Source organism: Haliotis rubra, unplaced genomic scaffold (assembly GCF_003918875.1).
Source record: "Haliotis rubra isolate DU_JTF1 unplaced genomic scaffold, ASM391887v1 Scf20, whole genome shotgun sequence".
NCBI lineage: Eukaryota > Metazoa > Mollusca > Gastropoda > Lepetellida > Haliotidae > Haliotis > Haliotis rubra.
Genome location: NW_025766003.1, coordinates 3,021,130 through 3,039,947, shown reverse-complemented (window position 1 = coordinate 3,039,947; position 18,818 = coordinate 3,021,130). Strand labels below are relative to the sequence as shown.

General features: G+C 39.2%; 1 protein-coding gene across 1 annotated transcript; it reads right to left on the bottom strand.

The window, feature by feature from the left end:
* Positions 1–1,582: 1,582 nt before the first annotated feature.
* LOC124275537 lies at positions 1,583–10,933 on the bottom strand. The gene is made up of 4 exons (XM_046711114.1): positions 10,817–10,933; positions 4,455–4,507; positions 2,554–3,979; positions 1,583–2,029 (listed from the first exon to the last, which is right to left on the bottom strand). The coding sequence occupies exons 1-3, from the start codon at positions 10,893–10,895 to the stop codon at positions 2,828–2,830; spliced, it is 1,284 nt and encodes a 427-aa protein (XP_046567070.1). The 5' UTR covers positions 10,896–10,933; the 3' UTR covers positions 1,583–2,029; positions 2,554–2,827.
* Positions 10,934–18,818: the final 7,885 nt, after the last annotated feature.

Sequence of the window (18,818 nt, the reverse complement as noted above, 5' to 3'; positions counted from 1 at the left end):
GTCTCTTTCTGATCTTTTACTCTGCGTGATCGTTTGTTTGTTAAACACCGCACTCAGCAATATGACAGTGATCAGTAGATAATATAGTCTGGAGCAGACAATCCAGCGATCTACAGCATGAGCATCGGTCGACTCAATTAGGATACAATGATATGTGTCACCCAAGTCAGCGAGCCATGCCACCAGATCCCGTTGGGTGCCTCTCACGACAAGCATGGGGTGCTGAAGACCACTTCTTACGTGAAACACCTTGTACAAATTCGTAATATTCTAGTAATATTCAACATAAGAGTTGTCCTTTTCTCCAGCTAAACATCAAAACGTGAAAATTATCAATGTTCAAATTGCAAATTGCACTATTCTATATCAGACCGTCTGGAACGGGAATTCTGATAATATGGTAGCGACTTTCCAAAGGCCGCAAGAGAGCGAATCTGCCACTTAGGGGCGGAACGTTGTAATGCCACTTCCGAAACCGAAAGCAGGAGATGTCGAATTCAATGTCGCTGTTGATTTACATATCAAACGCAATGATTTGTAGTCAGAGGCTCTTTTATATACCCTTGGGGGTGTCATACAAGGACGAAGTAGCCTATTGACGTAAGTCATCTGTTCAATTAATTACGTATAACTTCCATTCCACAGTGAACGCCATACAGAATTATCACAATTATATATTGAGAAAAATGGCATACATTATAATTCGACCGCTCCCATTTTTACTGTTAGGTATAGAAGGTGACAATCTTTACATGAAAATCACAGTATCTATATGTCTGTAAGTATATATAATTTAATCCCTAATTTCATACTGTGGTCCTGCCTTACTTTGTCAGTTCTAATAGGTTTGTCATCTACCCACATCACTGTTTCCTGGACAAGTCAAGACATTTACGAATATCGCGCAAAACATTGTGCAATAAATAACATAGGGGTAATGATTGGGGTTAATGTAAAGTTGTAATTAACGGGCGCAGTTACTGACATTGTGAAAGATGGTATATAATTCCCAGAGGTTTACAGATAGAGATACTTGCTGGTAAAATTGGCATACAATTATATGACTGAATCAGACCTTCCCATTCCCACAGGGTAGAGGAATCGTGGTTAATTGAACCCATGTCAGCTACTCTGGGTCTCTTGGTTAACGTCATTAACGTCATTACCGTGGATACCGCTATGCCGCGTGAGTAGAATCTTGACATCATTTCACCAAGATTCCCTACGACAAAGCTTTAGACTTGCTTTTGTTCAAATAAATGTGTCCGGAACACTTGGAAAAAAGCGTCATTGACATATTCTATCCTTTACGTCTTACTTCCACTTTTATTTGATCTGTCATGTTCAAAACAGGCATTCGGTGAATCATTCAATGCGGTTTCAATTATTCTTAAATGCAGATTCATTGTGTCCAAACGAATCCTTATCGCACCTTATAAAATGTTTGTGGTTGCCTGTAAATATATTTGTGCATGAGACTCTGGCGTTGGTTTGGCTTTGGTGTGTTGTTTTACGCCGCACCCAGCAATATACCGGCTAAGTGGCAGCGGCCTGTAAATTATCAAGTCTGGAACAGACATTCCAGTGATCAACATCATGAGCATCAATCTATGCAATTGGGATACGGTGACGTGTCAACCAAGTCAGTAATGGTTTGGCAATATATAGATAGTTTTGAAAATAGGTCATTATTTCATTCCGGACATACGCCAATGCTTCTGTTGTTATTGCATTCAATGTGATGTGACGTGCATATATGATATACATGAATTCCGATTTAATTCTTCTTAATTTGATCTTTGCCTTCACATTCTCATGTACCTGGCATGTCTCCCAGGAAGTCATGTAGACTACTTTAACACGTGTTATGTATCCTCATTTCTATACTGTGCCCTGCCATTCTACGTTTAATAGTTTTAACATTGCAATGTTTTATGTCAGACACTCCTCATAACGGTGAGAATATCTTCTGTTCATGATGGCAAACAGCGTCTAGTTGTAGGAAGCGTGGATCGTCTTCTCCAGAGAGCTGCAGGAGAAATACCCGTGTTAAGTGTTAAACAGTAACCAAAATATGAATAGAAGGAAGGAAGGAAGGAAGGAAGGAAGGAACGTACGAACGAACGAACAGACTAACTGCGTGCTTGAAGCGTTTGTTTGTCAGTTGACGGTCCGACTCGAGACACAAAGTATGAAGCCCCTTTTTGGCATTTTTGGCATTGGGCTGACAATCGCATGAAGTGTTTTCATAATAGTTACATTAATTTGTACAATGACAGGCATTTTTGACATTGCTGAAATGTTGCGCTTACAGTCGCATGACAAATGTCAAGTATTTGTATAATAATTAGATTATGTTGTGTAATGATTCAACATTCCTCTTCTATTTCATTATATCGGACATATGTTTTCGACGAATGTTATATGTCGGATCATGTGAAAGGTAGTGTCATGACGTTCCTCACTATGTTAGCCTGAGGCATATTACCATAAGCCGAAGTTAATGATATCATAAGGGACACTCCATGAAAGTAATAATGATGATAAGACTACATGCCTTTTGAGGATTTATTTTGCACATTGAATGGGACTGCCTGTTTTTAAATGATTTTTTTATGATTGTGAAATCTACTTTCAAGTCATGTCCAATGTATGGGTCGAACAAACAAATACTAAATTTGAATTGTTGGGCATGTCTAATGTTAAATGTATATCTGACGTCTCTTTTAATCCTTCTGAACAATGCCACATCAAATGTATGTATGAAATGGTGATATCTCATATTCGACTATGTAAAGAACAATTTGTATTCTTTCAAAAGTGTGCTTTATAACCAGCCAAACTTATTATCAAAGAAACTAAATTTTGGCTTTTCATACTCACCAAAAACAAATTCTGGTGTGGAATCATAGTCAAACATTTCAAATTCAGGGTCAAAGAATGTCCTTAACTTGACCTTAGCTTTATAAGTAAGGGTCCCATAAGCCTCCCTAAGAGCCAATTGTTTTCCTTTTGATAACATGTTAGGATCAGACCTAGAATGAGCTTTTAGGGCTAATTCATAGAATTGTGTGTATGTTATGTCATTCCGTTTCGCCTCTGTTGGAAAAGGAATCTCCATTGAAATCATTCCACGTATTTGCCATCTCTTCCATGTGGCACGGAGACCTTGGGGCATGGTCACTCCACATTCTTCCATGCCTTTCCGCCTGATTTCGAATAAGTTGCGTGTATTTCTGTAGAATATTCCGTCCGCACCGTGAAAGCCCTCTTTTATTATAACCTCTCTTGTAGAATTGTGTTCCATCATACCTAAAGCATCAGCTACATAAACCATATCGTCAACGAAAGTTTCCATTTTGCCAATGTAGTCATATCCAGAGTCACAGAATGCACATTGTTTGTGTATTGGAACAAAATGCTTATCATTTAGTATATGTCGATCGTTTTGATAAAGAATATAGTCCACAAATTCTGCAAATGTAATGTCAGTGCCACAAGTAGTATTCACCGGTAGAGTTCTGTTCTTGTAGCGAATTACCTGCAAGGAACGATATCCTGTCCGTTTCCAATAATACGGATTGACAGAAAATATTTTATCCACATATCCAGACAACAACCGTGTATAAGGGTTTCTAACAAGTGTATATTTTATAGTCGATCTATACAATTTCTGTGGTAAAAGGGTGGATTTCACAAACACAGTCTTGTTCAAACTAATGTCAGGAATTCCGTTATATGTGGCAAGCATTCGCATCCAAAACATGGATGCAACTTTCGGTGTGGTGCATAATGAAACTCGTTTATGGACGTTGGTCTTTGAACCGGTTGGTTGTTTGCTAAATCTGGACCAATGAAAATACCGATAGTATTTTTGACAAGATTTCTCAAGTAATTTCCGTCTTTTAAAGAATCTACTTTCAAGGTGACTCTTCATCTCCTGACTTTGGTATAGAGGTGAACCGAGACTCTTCATCTTCTGCAAGAACACCAATACAACACAAGATATGTAATAATACAACGTTATCCATGTTATAAACACAAAGAGCAGTCATATAGCTGTAGCATTGGTCATGGCGGCGTTAAACAAAATGTATAAAAAGAACAATTATCAAACTATTCTTACTCATTATTATTCTGTCGTGTAGCTAGAGTAATGACAATGACACTAACAATTGCGTTTTGTGCAGATTATGAGACCTGTGAAGATCCGAGTGGGAATTGGTCTTCAGCAACCCATGCTTGTCGTGAGAGGCGACTAATGGGATCGGATGGATCAGGCTCACTGAACTATATTATAGCTGGAATATTGCTGAGTGCTGCATAAAGCAACAAACAAACAATATCAAAATGGTGACCACTTTTAAAATTAGCCCACACACCAACTGATTGTTGTAGCGGCCGACAAAAACGAGTCGATCAAATCAAGCACAAAATGCAGTAACACCACCCACCTCAACGTTACCCGGCGACGGTACCACCAGAGCCAATTGTTGTTTTGGCTGGACTGAAAATACAATAGTTTTGTGAAATCGCCTGTCTCACATTTCGTTTGCAATGAGAAATAGTTTCAAACTTAAATTGCCGATAAACAATTTAAAAAATGCATGCATAGGGGGATGTTTGATCTGAAGACGGCATTATGACATAAACATATTAGTTAGATTGATGACCCACAGTATGAATGCATTTGTGAAAATATGGAGCAAAGGGTAAAACTATGCTTACGTCATTGAGGTACGACAGGAAATATGTGCATCATGCTGTTTTTCAGATGACAAATAAATATAATATGATATGTAAATGTTTCATGTGATGGCAGAACCATCTGAGTTCTCAGTTTATACCCGTGAAGATCTGGGTTAGAATTAGCAGCCCATGCTTTTCGTAAGAGGAAACTAACGGGATCGGGTGGTCAGGCTCGCTGACTTGGTTTACACATGTCATCGTATCTAAATTGCGTAGATCGATGCCCATGCTGTTGATCACTGGATTGTCTCGCCCATACTCGTTTATCTACAGACCGCCGCCATAAAGCTGACACATTGCTGAGTGCGGCGTTAAACAACAAGATTTTACAGAGTATTACAACCGAACACAGCAAGGAGCAAGACACGGATGTATGTTAAGCCCGCTACTTTTTACATTATACATCAAGGAATTCATAACAGAAATGACAACATCAGATTGTAAAGGTATTCATATTCCCGAAGATGTTCCAAATGTGTGTTCTCTCATATATGCGGATGACGTGGCTAACTCAACAGATACAGTAGAGAGACTACAAAAACATAATGATGTTCTTAGTATCTTTTGCGGCAAATGGGGACTTTCTCCCAACATAAATAAATCGCAGATTGTAGTTTTTCGAAACGGAGGATACCTGCGCAACTACGAAAGATGGTTTTATAAAGGATCGCACATTAAGGTTGTGCCATACTATAAATATCTCGGACTGATCTTTACACCCAAAACAGTATGGGCTCGAGCAACAACAACTTTAGTTCAGCAAGCCGAGAAAGTGTGTCAGATGATTTACAAACTACATTATATGTGTGGTGGACTGCCGATCAATGTAGCTGCAAACATAATCGGCATCGACATAATCTGCTCATGATATTGTCGCAGTTGTAAAATCGACTCTGTTTTTGGCAGATATTTCTCATGAATGTGGAAAACAGACCTATATGAGTGAGTGGGTGAATGATCGAGTAGTGGTTTAACGCCGCTTTTAGCAATATTCCAGCAATATCACGGCGGGGGACACCAGAAATGGGCTTTACACATTGTACCTATGTGGGGAATCGAACCCGGGTCTTCGGCGTGACGAGTGAACGCTTTTATCACTAGGCTACCCCACCACCCCAGACAGCAAGAGAGGGGGCAGGAGAAATTAGAATTAAAAAAGAAAACTTTGTTTCACTAATTGTGTAATCTATTTTATAGCATTTTATTGTTTACCACATTCAAATTAATTTCCGACGTACATGGAGTCGTTTTGGAAACATCCACGTTGCTGAAGAGAGATCAATGACGTGTCTGTGTTTTTATGAGTATGTAACGATAGCGTGACAGCGAACGATTTAACCATTAGGCTACCCCACCGCCCGACACCTATATAATGTTATGTGGATTGGTAAATGTAAACCGTACATCATGGGCTTGAAAAGTTAAACAGATATTCAAGACTCAAGATTTCAAGATTCTTCATTCAAAGGCTTCCAGCGCAGAGTACAGAGTACAGAGTACAGAGTACAGAGTACATTTATAATGGTTCAGTTTCCCATCACTACAATTAATTGAGCTTTGATGAAATTGTCTGTTGTCACCCTTAGCTGTCAACATAAAGCTGTCCGATTTGTGTGTACTTTAGAATATACACTGCTAAAGATTCTGACATAGTGTTATCTGTCATAACTAATAATAAATATTTGGTAAAAACTTGTTTCTCAACTTGTTATACAAATGACATGAAGTAATAAAGTGCTGAGGTTCTGACATAGTATTATCTGTCATAACTTTCTTAAGTTTGTCTACGTTACATGCATTACTTGTACAAATATTTGGTACGACTTGTTTCTCAACTTGTTATACAAATGACATAAAGTGGTTAAGTGCACTTCTTCTTCAACTGCAGATACATTCAAATTCGAGTCACAATGTATATATCATTAACAATTATAATGATTAAGTTTCCCATCACCAAAAGTATATGAAGCAGTCATAAAATTGTCAGTTGTCTCCCTTAGCTGTTAACATTCAGCTGTTTGATTTGTGTGCACTCAAGAATATACAGTGCTAAAGATTCTAACATAGTCATATCTGATGTAACATTCTTAAACTTGTCTACATTACATAAATAAATTTAAATTTATACCGATGTTATTTCAAAATGGATTTGGATACGCATGGATGATGCAAGACTTCGGCAATAGAACACTCTTCCTATCAGCAATAACGACGAGTCGACGTAGGTAATAAACAATGTCAAGCAGACATTAAAACAACTCTAAAATATCTTCATATTCTACCTACAAACAGTTTTGAATGTCGAACAATATAAAGTCATATCAACTTAAGAATATACCGTCAAGCTTTATCAAGATTTAGATGCGGATGCCACAGCTTAAGGATTGAAATTGGACGAAGAATCGGAATAGATGAAGAAAGCAGATTATGTACAGCCGCTAGATGTAGTAGAGAATGAATTCCATTTCTTACTTGTATGCAGAGCCTTTTTAAATCTACGAGAAGGATATATTCACACTGCATACCATGAACATCCTGTTGCAGCATTTGTGAAAATCTTATCAATTCCACATGTTCTAAAACATTGTTAAATTTAAGTAAGTATGTATTTTTACCATTTAAACTATACCCATCGTTCATCAATTATATTATTATCATGTATTGTGTATGGCTATAGTACTACCTTGTGAAATTTATTTATCATTTATATACTGAACCACAAAAGAAACGTCGCTTTTCAAAACCAAATGCAAAAAAGATTTCTTGCAAGGTGGTATTTTTTGTTATGATTTAACCGTTTTCTTAACATGTTTTTTAATCCAAATGGACAGTTATTACCAACATCTTACCAACGTTATCGACAATGGAGAAACTGTGCTGTTATCTCATGAAAGTCGAAATCTCATGAAAGTTTCGACAGTCCATGGCAGAGAGAGAGAGAGAGAGAGATTACCAACATCTTACCAACGTTATCGACAATGGAGAAACTGTGCTGTTATCTCATGAAAGTCGATATCTCATGAAAGTTTCGACAGTCCATGGCAGAGAGAGAGAGAGAAAGAGAGAGAGAGAGGGAGGAGAGAGAGACAGACAGACAGACAGACAGACAGACAGACAGAGAGAGAGAGAAAGAGAGAGGGGAGGGAGAGAGAGAGAGAGAGAGAGAGAGAGAGAGAGAGAGAGAGAGAGAGAGAGAGAGAGAGAGAGAGGAGAAGGGGTGAAGGCGTGGGGAACTGTTTTCCAATGATTTTATTGTTGAAAGAGACTAGTGGGGTGGTCCAATCATCATAGGGTGGGGTGCAACCGGTCTGAAACAGTTAGTTGACACCGTGGTGTTCCAGTGCTCACTGTCAGAGCAACATTGGAATTCCTATGACAACATGGCATCCAAACCCACCAATAGCCTGCACTCCGTCCGAAATTAAGTCCAGTAGAAGACCTTTGGAACGAGATTCAAAGAAGACTGAATGACCTCCAACCAAGGCCGACAACTGCGACTGGACTCGATCAGGCATTTCGCAGAGTATGGACCCAAGTGCCTATGGCCTTCATCGACCGGCTAATTCATTCCATGTACAGACGAGGCACCGATTTCATCGATCCCCATAAAGGCCACAAACGATACTGACTTTGGGGTATCTTAATGGTACCATTTTTTGGTGATTTTGTTTGTGTGAACTCTAGATGTGATTCCCGAAAATGTGTTTACCATAATTGTCAAGTTTGAACTCAGTCCTCCGTTTTGATTGTTAATTAGAGTGAATTAAAAAGTGTGCTTTAAGAAACCCCTATCCGTGCGACATTTCTTTTGCGGATCAGTTTATATTGATGAAAACAAAATATGTATGTGTGCTGTTAATGAAGGTCGTATGGACCTGTTGCCTTTGACTTGAGTGAGTGAGTATGGTTTTACGCCGCTTTTAGCAATATTCCAGCAATATCACGGCGGGGGACACCAGAAATGGGCTTCACACATTGTACCAATGTGGGGAATCGAACCCGGGTCTTCGGCGTGACGAGCGAACGCTTTAACCACTAGGCTACCCACCGCCCCCCTTTGACTTGAATGAATAACAACTCATATAAATATATACCGACAATCAAATAGTTGGTTAAGATCATCAAGAGTTCAGGGCCCTTGTCTGAATAACATGTAGCCCAGATAGGGAGTTGGACGGCTCCCATGAAGCCCTGACATTGAAGCTTTCTGCATTACCCAGTGTCAGAAGGACCGTGTTCATGGCAGCAACTCTGGTTCTCTCCCAATGCCAGTCAAGCTACTGAGATGTACCAAACCTGAGACATCATGAACAATGGGGAGTCGGACATCTTGGTACGTGGGATGCACGAGTGACATTTTGAAAGCAAGATATGCATATTTAAATATTGTCCCAACACATTAGTGTCAAAGAGGACAGGGCATTCAGTGATATATATTTGGGGGATTGGTTTTATAAAACAAAGACAACAACGTTAGGCTCACTGGCTTGGAAACGTCTGGGGCTGTATGCGGACCTATTTCAAAGAATTGTATAATTATCTATTTTGCCATGACGCCTTCCACATACTATATAGTCACGCAGGGGTAGCCTAGTGGTTAAAGCGACGGGTCGTCACGCCGAAGACCCTGATTCGATTCCCCATATGGGCATAATGTATGAAGCCCATTTCTGGCGTCCGCCGTGATATTGCTGGAATATTGCTAAAAGCGGCGTTAAACCATATTTACTCACTCACTCACTCTCCACCTACTATAGATTCTTTGAGTCAAACACATGGAGAAAACGGTAACGAAACGAACGAATTAGCCATCATGCTGCTTACAATACTGTGTTTGTGCCAATGACAAGGTGTTACACAGTTTCATTACCTTCATTTCCTAATCCACTCTCCCGACCAGCAGTACAGACCCATCAACAAAATCAACATTTACATTAAGAATATGGTTTATTATGCTTGGTCCGTTTTGAGAAGACCGTGGAATGTCTTGTTTTCAGCATGAAACTTTACAAGAGAATCATCAGACAGATATATGTGTGGCTCCAACTAACCAAACCATGACCTCCTATAATTAATTGATTATATATGCGATCGGGGAAAGGGCGAAGGCAGTGGGATGGAGTTTCAATCAACAACATCAAAGGAATACGAAAGGACGAACATTATTACGATGATTTAGCACTGACGCGCTCCGAGATTTTATTCTCCTTATTATTACTATTATTATTATTATTATTATTGACATTCTGGAGACAGCCATGGTACCTCAAACGGAATTTGGGGCGGTGAGGTAGCCTAGTGGTTAAAGCGTTCGCTCGTCACACTGAAGACCCGGGTTCGATTCCCCACATGAGTACAATGTGTGAAGTCCATTTCTGGTGTCCCCCGCAGTGGTTTTGCTGGAATATTTCTAAAAGCGGCGTCAACTAAACTCACTCTATCAAACGGAATTTAACTTATTTTGTAAAGTCGCATGCTGTCAAGTTTATAAACCTCGTAGATTTGTTTAAATATTAAGAATCTATTACTTACACTATGGACTACCACGAATAAACTTCCTGTTATCCTATGAAAGTCTTGTGATTCTGGTGACCTGTTTATAGTGGTTTTATTGAGCGTATGCACATGCAACATGTTGTATTGATTTAGGACACATTCACATAAGTTATTACATCACAGATGAATATTTATCCCAATAACTGCTGACATTTGCATATTGCCTTATAAACACAAAGAGCCACGCACACAGACACAGACACACTCACATCAAGCATAAAAGCATACGTTTTTGTAAATAGCGATCAACGGATGGATGAGAGAATAATCAAGGTCATCATAAAACCTTGTTCTAAAGCATTGATTTCGCAAATGCGTGTTTCGATCCATGTGTGTCAGTATGCGAGATATGTATTCAAACACAAAGTCAAATAGAAACTACTTACTGTCTCCGTAAACTACTAAAATAGGAATCAACGTACTTTGCTCTGACCGGATTGTGTCTACTTGACAAGAATGTATCCTCAACATCATATCTGCCAAAAAATGTACAAACACCAAGGACACGTACCTTGTATCCAGAACCAATATGAACATAGCAGTACCCCACAGACAAGAGCAACAAAAACAGCCATTAACAGTCGTGCCATGACGTTTAGTGCGTGCAGCGTCCTCAGAGAGCGCCAGCTGTGTGTACGTATTGATCAGCAGAGTGGTACGTATGTTGCGACCTTAAATGTAGAATGGTCTTAAGTGTAGAATAGTCATGAATAATCATCAGTGGGCGGAGATTCTATGACCACTTCACACGTGTTTCCCGCACTACTTCTCACTTAACACGGAAGTGCCTCTGCTTCTGCTGAGTCGTGTCAGGTTGAATAACGTGCAACGAGGGTACATTTCTTGCTGAACAACATAACATACGTAATCCAATCCGCTTGAAAAGCAATCACGAAATATTACGGTTAATAGTTGACAAGGATAGTTCCATGTGCTCTAGGGCTGGATATTACCCTGAATCTCATATTGCCATATACTGCAATACGTTTAGAGATATTGCACTATATATTGTGACATATTGACTGGAAGGTTTCTGCCCTGGTGTGTACATAATAAATTCGCAATAGCTCTCTGTGTGCGACATCATCTTCTTGGTTACTGTTACACCATAGTTTCAGGCGCCCGGTCTCCATTGTGTATGGCTGTATGCTAATGGTTTACAAATCAATAAAATGATACAGAGCCTGAATGTGGAATGTTTAATAATTGAAGTATTGCAACAACAAAAACTGTGAACATAATGATGAAGGTAAAAGTATAACATATTTTCATGGTCAGTGTTGTTTGCTTCAACAGAATGCACTTCAATGCAGTATGTAATTATTGTTACTGTATGTCTGTGATTCAACTCCAGTGTAAACATGTGTCAACATAAACTATCGCAAAATGAAACAAAAACATGATTTAGGTGAACTACCTGAACTTAAAATCTCATGTGACCTCCAGTAACTAAGATCCTTGACAAGAATGTCATCATACAGTCCTACATTTTTTTTAAGACTTATGCCTTTATGATAAATTGATAACATATGTTCCATTATGAAACATTCAAAAATAACAAAATAATGTGAATTGTGAATCGGTCAGCAAGAGCCAGGGTTTCTACTAATAAGTCCAAATGAAAAAATGGTCCATTTGAGGCCACATGATTCCTCCCAAATGTCACATATGACACCATTCAAGCCCACAAAACTTACAGCATTTGGTAGAATATTTGGCACGTTTGGAGCCACTTTATAAAGATACTTCCACTTGAAACCAACAGAAATATAAGTGACTTAGTATATTTGGCACTTTAAGAACACATTTTGCTGCTATGGCAATCAAGGGCACATAATTCAAAGGGAGCTAACTCTGGATGACTCAATATATTTCAGAATCTGAACCAAATCGCGATAATCGTATCGCGAGATACTGTACCGGTAATATTGCACAGACGTAATGTGTTCTAATACTTACAAAATGAAGACAAACTATTCCGGTTATGAGGGACAATACTTACCAGAACAGTAGTGACATATATTGCAAATTGCACGTTTTAGGTAATATGACGTTAACGTTGAGTTGTCTGTACCATCATAGCTCCCTAGCTTCGTGTTTGATGCTCCATCACATTTGTGCGACCAATACTTGATCATATGACTCTTCATGGAATATTTGATCATGATGAAGTTGAGCTAGGGAAAGCTTCATCCGTTGACACCAGCAATTTTCCATCTCTCCAATACCTTCGCACTGACACAATGGAAGCGTTTGAATTTCTCACTTCACAACCATATGTGCAGGGTTAAAATCCTATTCATTACCTTGCTGTGATTACCACCAACAAGGGTGGCTCGCTGGGGACCATGCTTTGTCTGGGTAGTAGCATAAGTTACTAGCTAATAAATACTAACAGAGACGATCATTTGCACTATGATCAAAAGTTTGTATGTTCGAAGAAGTGTTCCACATGCAGACAGTATAGGATGCAATGCTGCATTGCCGTAACACCCATTTGTATCAACTATTGGGCTTACTGCATCACATTGCCACGGAGGTCGTGTAGCTTCTCCCTCTGTTGTAGACGTGTAGCCGTGTCATGGGTATAATACTGTCAACTCATCCACCCCAACTCACCGATCAAACAATGGAAGGGTAAGGATGGGCCCTCAGCAGCCCATGCTTGTCGTAAGAGCCGACCTGTGAAGATCTGTGTTAGAATTGGTCTTCAGTAAACCATGCTTGTCGTAAAAATCGAATAACGTGCTCAGGTGGTCAGACTCGATGACTTGGTTGGGACATTCCATCGTATCCCAATTGCGTAGAACGATGCTAATGTTGTTGATCACTGGATTGTCTGGTGAAGACCCGATTATAGACGGACCACCGCCATATAGCTGGAGTATTGCCGTGTGCAGCGTTAAACAACAAACCAACCAAGGACGATGTCCTGTGTCCCCAGTCAAGGAAAACAAACAGTCATACGAACTAGTTAGGTTTGAACACAGTATGTTGACGTGATGTTGAGATATACTCTCGTCTCGAATAAGCAAGAGTTAATTGTTAATGTCTGGACGCTGAACACTGTAAATGACATTGCCAGCTCACAGTTTGGAATGTTAGGATTCATAGTTAAATGATATGCTGTTTTTAAAAACATTCGTATGATGTTGTCATAGGAGGACAGATTCACTGGGCTGATGTACTTATGCTTTCTATGTGCCATTTCTATCATTGAAACTGGTGTTGGTTGCTCTCTCTTTTCAGGTATTCGTTTTCTATTAGGTTAGATTTGTATCCTTTTCTTGAATTCTGTTTCAGTTTTCCTTCTTTTAAGAGACACGTATTTGGCTTTACATTCGTTTTGGAAACTCAGAAGACATAGCAACCTTGCCATTTTCTTATATGTTTGTTTGAATTATTTCAATTAATACTTTATTCTTTGACTTAAGTTTACACCTGGCAGACAGATCAATGTCTTTGCTATGAGACAGAGATCTCGGTCCATGTGTGTCAGAAAAGTAGTATGTGAAGGAAACTTTATTAATATTCTCTTTGGTAAGAAAGAGGGAGATCTCGATTCACGTCTATGTGAAGGAAAGAGGCCTCGGCGTCAATTGAAACTTGTTGGTTATTAATTTCATAACAGACTTATCTGATACCTCGTTCAACTATTTAATCTTCGAACAGAATCAGAGGCGGTGGGTAGCCAAATGGTTAAAGCATCCACTCGTCACTCGTCAAGTTCCGGGTTCAATTCCCCAGATGGCTGCAATGTGTGAAGCCCATTTCCACTACCATAACCTCGTTCTTATTTACCGTTCTGTCTCCCGCCGTGATATTGCTGGAATATTGCTAAAAGCGGCGTAAAACTAAACTTTCTCACTCACTCACATCCTAGATAAAGAGTCCCTTAAAATAAACAGTAACTGTTAACCGAATATAGTTAACACACTTTACAGGGGTATACAGGCATTCAGTGCTTTTGACCTTTACATTTCTGGCGCCATTTCCAGTTTTATACATTCGATCGAACAGGTGCTTGTTTGTTTTAATATCAATAACGCGGCTTGGAAGAATATTTAAAATTAGCTTGTGTAATACTGATTTGGCATTTCGACTAGGTTTCGGTGACCTCTATCATCCTGAGTCTCCACACAAAGCACGGGATACATTCAACGTTTAGATACTAGGCGAGTTAGCCAGGTGAAACAGAATAATGATCCATGAAAGCTGACTTTGAATGCTGATACTGAGAATCGGTCATTTAGAGAGGGAAGCCTTGATGGGTTTCATAATCCTCTGTATGCTCTGGCCCAAAATCCGCGAAGATCGATTTAAAGTATCAGCAGTTGTTTACATCTAATTTGATAGAAACGTGATAAGGCAAGGCATGTACACAATGCCAGAGACTGAATCAGTGTTGTCATAACAAACCTACAATTAGTTGGCTTTCTGAGTGAGTTTAGTTTTACGCCGCACTCAACAATATTCCAGCTATAAGGCGTCGGTCTGTAAATAATCGAGTCTGGACCAGACAATCCAGTGATCAACAGCATGAGCATCGATCTGCGCAATTGTGAACCGATGACATTCAAATACAAGTGGTTCTATCTGACGTACTCACTCACTTTTAGCTGGTGACCAAATAGCAATGCACGAATAAGTATTTACTCACATTTGACTTTGTTCCAAATACAAATAGTCTTATTTGACGTACTCACTCACTTTTAGCTGGTGATAAAAAAACCCAATGGTGCACGAATATGTACATGTACTAACTTACATTTGGCTTTTTACCAAATGCACATTTGACGTACTCACTCCCTTTTACCAGGTGACTAAACACAAATGGTGCTAGAATACGTACTTACTTTTATTTGGCTGTTTACTAAATACAAATGGTGCTATTTGACGTACTCACACACTTTAAGCACATCGCCCATTAATACTGGTACTATCTTGTATACTCACTGACATTCAGCTCATGACAAAATACAAATGTTGATACGTGACGTACTTACATTTAGCTGATCACCATGTAAAATGCCATTTGACGGACCCACTCACTGATTGCTGAACATCAAATACGTATGAGCCATCTGACGTAATCACTCAGTGTCCTGTTGCTGTTCACCAAATACAAATGGTGCCATGTGACGTGCCCACTTTTAGATGATCACTATATATAAATGATGCTATTTGACGTATTCACCTTTAGCCGGTAACTATATATAAATCATACTATTTGACGTACTCACCTTTAGCCGATCACTGTATATAAATGATGCTATTTGACGTACTCACTTTTAGCTGATCACTATATATACATGATGCTATTTGACGTACTCACATTTAGCTGATCACTGTATATAAATGATGCTATTTGACGTACTCACTTTTAGCTGATCACTGTATATAAATGATGCTATTTGACGTACTCACTTTAGCTGATCACTGTATATAAATGATGCTATTTGACGTACTCACTTTTAGCTGATCACTATATAAATGATGCTATTTGTACTCACTTTCACTATATATAAATGATGCTTTGACGTACTCACTGATCACTATATATACATGATGCTATTTGAGGTACTCACTTTTAGCTGATCACTATATATAAATGATGCTATTTGACGTACTCACTTTTAGCTGATCACTGTATATAAATGATGCTATTTGACATACTCACTTTAAGCTGATCACTATATATAAATGATGCTATTTGACGTACTCACTTTGAACTGATCACTATATATACATGACGCTATTTGAGGTACTCACTTTTAGCTGATCACTATATATAAATGATGCTATTTGACGTACTCACTTTTAGCTGATCACTATTTATAAATGATGCTATTTGACGTACTCACTTTGAACTGATCACTATATATGCATGATGCTATTTGAGGTACTCACTTTTAACTGATCACTATATATAAATGATGCTCTTTGACGTACTCACTTTTAGCTGATCACTGTATATACATGACGCTATTTGAGGTACTCACGTTTAGCTGATCACTATATATAAATCATGCTATTTGACGTACTCACTTTTAGCTGATCACTATATATAAATGATGCTATTTGACGTACTCACTTTTAGCTGATCACTATATATGCATGATGCTATTTGAGGTACTCACTTTTAGCTGATCACTATATATAAATCATGCTATTTGACGTACTCACTGTTAGCTGATCTCTATATATAAATCATGCTATTTGACGTACTCACTTTTAGCTGATCTCTATATATAAATCATGCTATTTGACGTACTCACTTTTAGCTGAACACTATATATAAATCATACTATTTGACGTACTCACCCACGTTCATGCGATGCCCAAGAAGAAATAGCGCTCACTTTCAGCTGTTCATTTATCATACTTGATGGTTCATACATATTGGTGGTGAAGCCATTAGCTCATTTGGGCAAACTCGCAATTCAGTAAACACCGAAGGAAAATTCTCTGCGTGTGTCTAGGTAAATTATGCAAACATAAGAGACACAATATTACCATCATCACAACTTATGCCTCTTAAAGCAGAGTCGGGTGTTAATTGAGACCAAAACAACGGAATGTTTTGATGAACCTTTATCAAATAATGATGATATTGGGAGAGCGGATCCTGCCCCACACTCGTGTAAAACATGTACAAAGGCAAGTCCCAACACACCAAGGACAAACAAATTTAAAATGTCTATTGATGACACTATTTTGGACATGACTTACGCATACATATGCATACGCATTGATCTGGGCATTGACTACTGATGCGTCTTTGAATCAACATTAAGCAAACGTTGGAAGGTGTCCTTTTAAGTCATCGTAGAAAGTGGACACCCAAGCACCAACAGCTTGAGTTCAAAATACATTGCGGCAATATTCCGGATAATTGATTATGACTTTGGACCAGACGATCCAGTGATTAACCTATCTACACATGTATGGCATTATGGCCTTCGATCCCGTTCGTAGCCTCTTGCGACAAGCAACGGTTGTTGTTCCAAGACATCACATCGTCCCATATCCCATATCCATGAAGACCCCGCCACGGCTGAGAGATAAAATCAAAGATCACACAACCACCTTCTAAAGCTCATCCTCCTCAAAAGACTCCAACCATCAATCAACCGCGATCAGGACTAAAACACACCTTCAGATTAACATCAGATCATCCCAACCTGTAGTTATTCTTTTGTTAATATTTTTGTGAAGGCCACTGGCGTCACCTGGTATATAACCTTTAACGTCAGGTCAACCGCATTGTGTATGTTTGTTTGTTGTTTATTTGTTTAGTAGGGGCGGTGGGGTAGCCTAGTGGTTAAAGCGTTGGCTCGTCACGCCGAAGACCCGGGTTCGAATCCCCACATGGGTACAATGTGTGAAGCCCATTTCTGGTGTCCCCCGCCGTGATGTTGCTGGAATATTGCTAAAAGCGGCGTAAAACCAAACTCACTCACTATTTGTTTAGATGGTTGTTTATTTGTTGAACAGCGTTCAAGCTATATGACGGCGGTCTGTAAATAAACGAGTCTGGTCCCGACAATCCAGTAATAAACATCAAGAGCATCAAGACGATGACATGTGTCAACCAAGTCAGATAGCATGACAACCCGATCCCGCTAGTCTCTTACTAGTTAGTCTCAAGCATTGGTTGCTGAAGACCAATTCTAACCCTGATCTTCACTGGTTTATTGAGCATGTACCTTGCTCCCCTGGGCGTCTGCAAACACACCCCAATCCACTCAACAATGTACCCACTTCATCATACTTATTTATATGCTTCTCAACCATACTCAATACATTCCGTTCTCGATAACGTCTTAGAAAACTTACACCTCTCCTAATTGTAAGAAAGACATTTTCATCCGTATGATGTTGTGGTTTCTTTGTACTCCAACTTCGGAATGCGTCTCAAAGACGTTGCCAAAGTCTAGTCTCCATTTGAAAGAGGGGCGGTGGGGGTAGCCTAGTGGTTAAAGCTTTGGCTCGTCACGCCGAAGACCCGGGTTCGATTCCCCACATGGGTACATTGTGTGAAGCCCATTTCTGGTGTCCCCCGCCGTGATGTTGCTGGAATATTGCTAAAAGCGGCGTAAAACCAAACTCAGTCAGTCAGTCCATTTGAAAGTGAATGGATATGCCAGTCTTTTCACAAATGATATGTGTCGAGCCCTATTTTGATAGCTGCTGTACATCACTCACCATCCTGAATCTTATACATATTGTGCTTCGAACGTCTGGGTTTGATTGCTGAATCGCTCTGTTTATGATTCAAGATTGGTCAGCACCAATTCGTGCACAAAGAGCTCCTAAATTGAAATGTGCACGATTCAAAGGAGGTTAAGCTCAAGTCACAAACTGAACAATTGCAAACTGATTGAAACTTACAAAACAACGTTTATTAAAACCGAATATTACATGTATATTCTTGTAGTACCATTACATATATACTGGTATATCAAAACAGTGCTGCATGATTGCTTAGGGTTGTTGGTTACCCCAGTGCT

Bases quoted from the DNA above. Each gene is read 5' to 3' on its own strand.
- LOC124275537 (XM_046711114.1), bottom strand. From the start codon at position 10,895: ATGGCACGACTGTTAATGGCTGTTTTTGTTGCTCTTGTCTGTGGGGTA. The intron at 4,508-10,816 runs GTACGTGTCCTT...TTGTATTTTCAG, and splicing joins ATATTGGTTCTGGATACAAG to TCCAGCCAAAACAACAATTG. The intron at 3,980-4,454 runs GTGGGTGGTGTT...GTGTTCTTGCAG, and splicing joins CGTCGCCGGGTAACGTTGAG to AAGATGAAGAGTCTCGGTTC.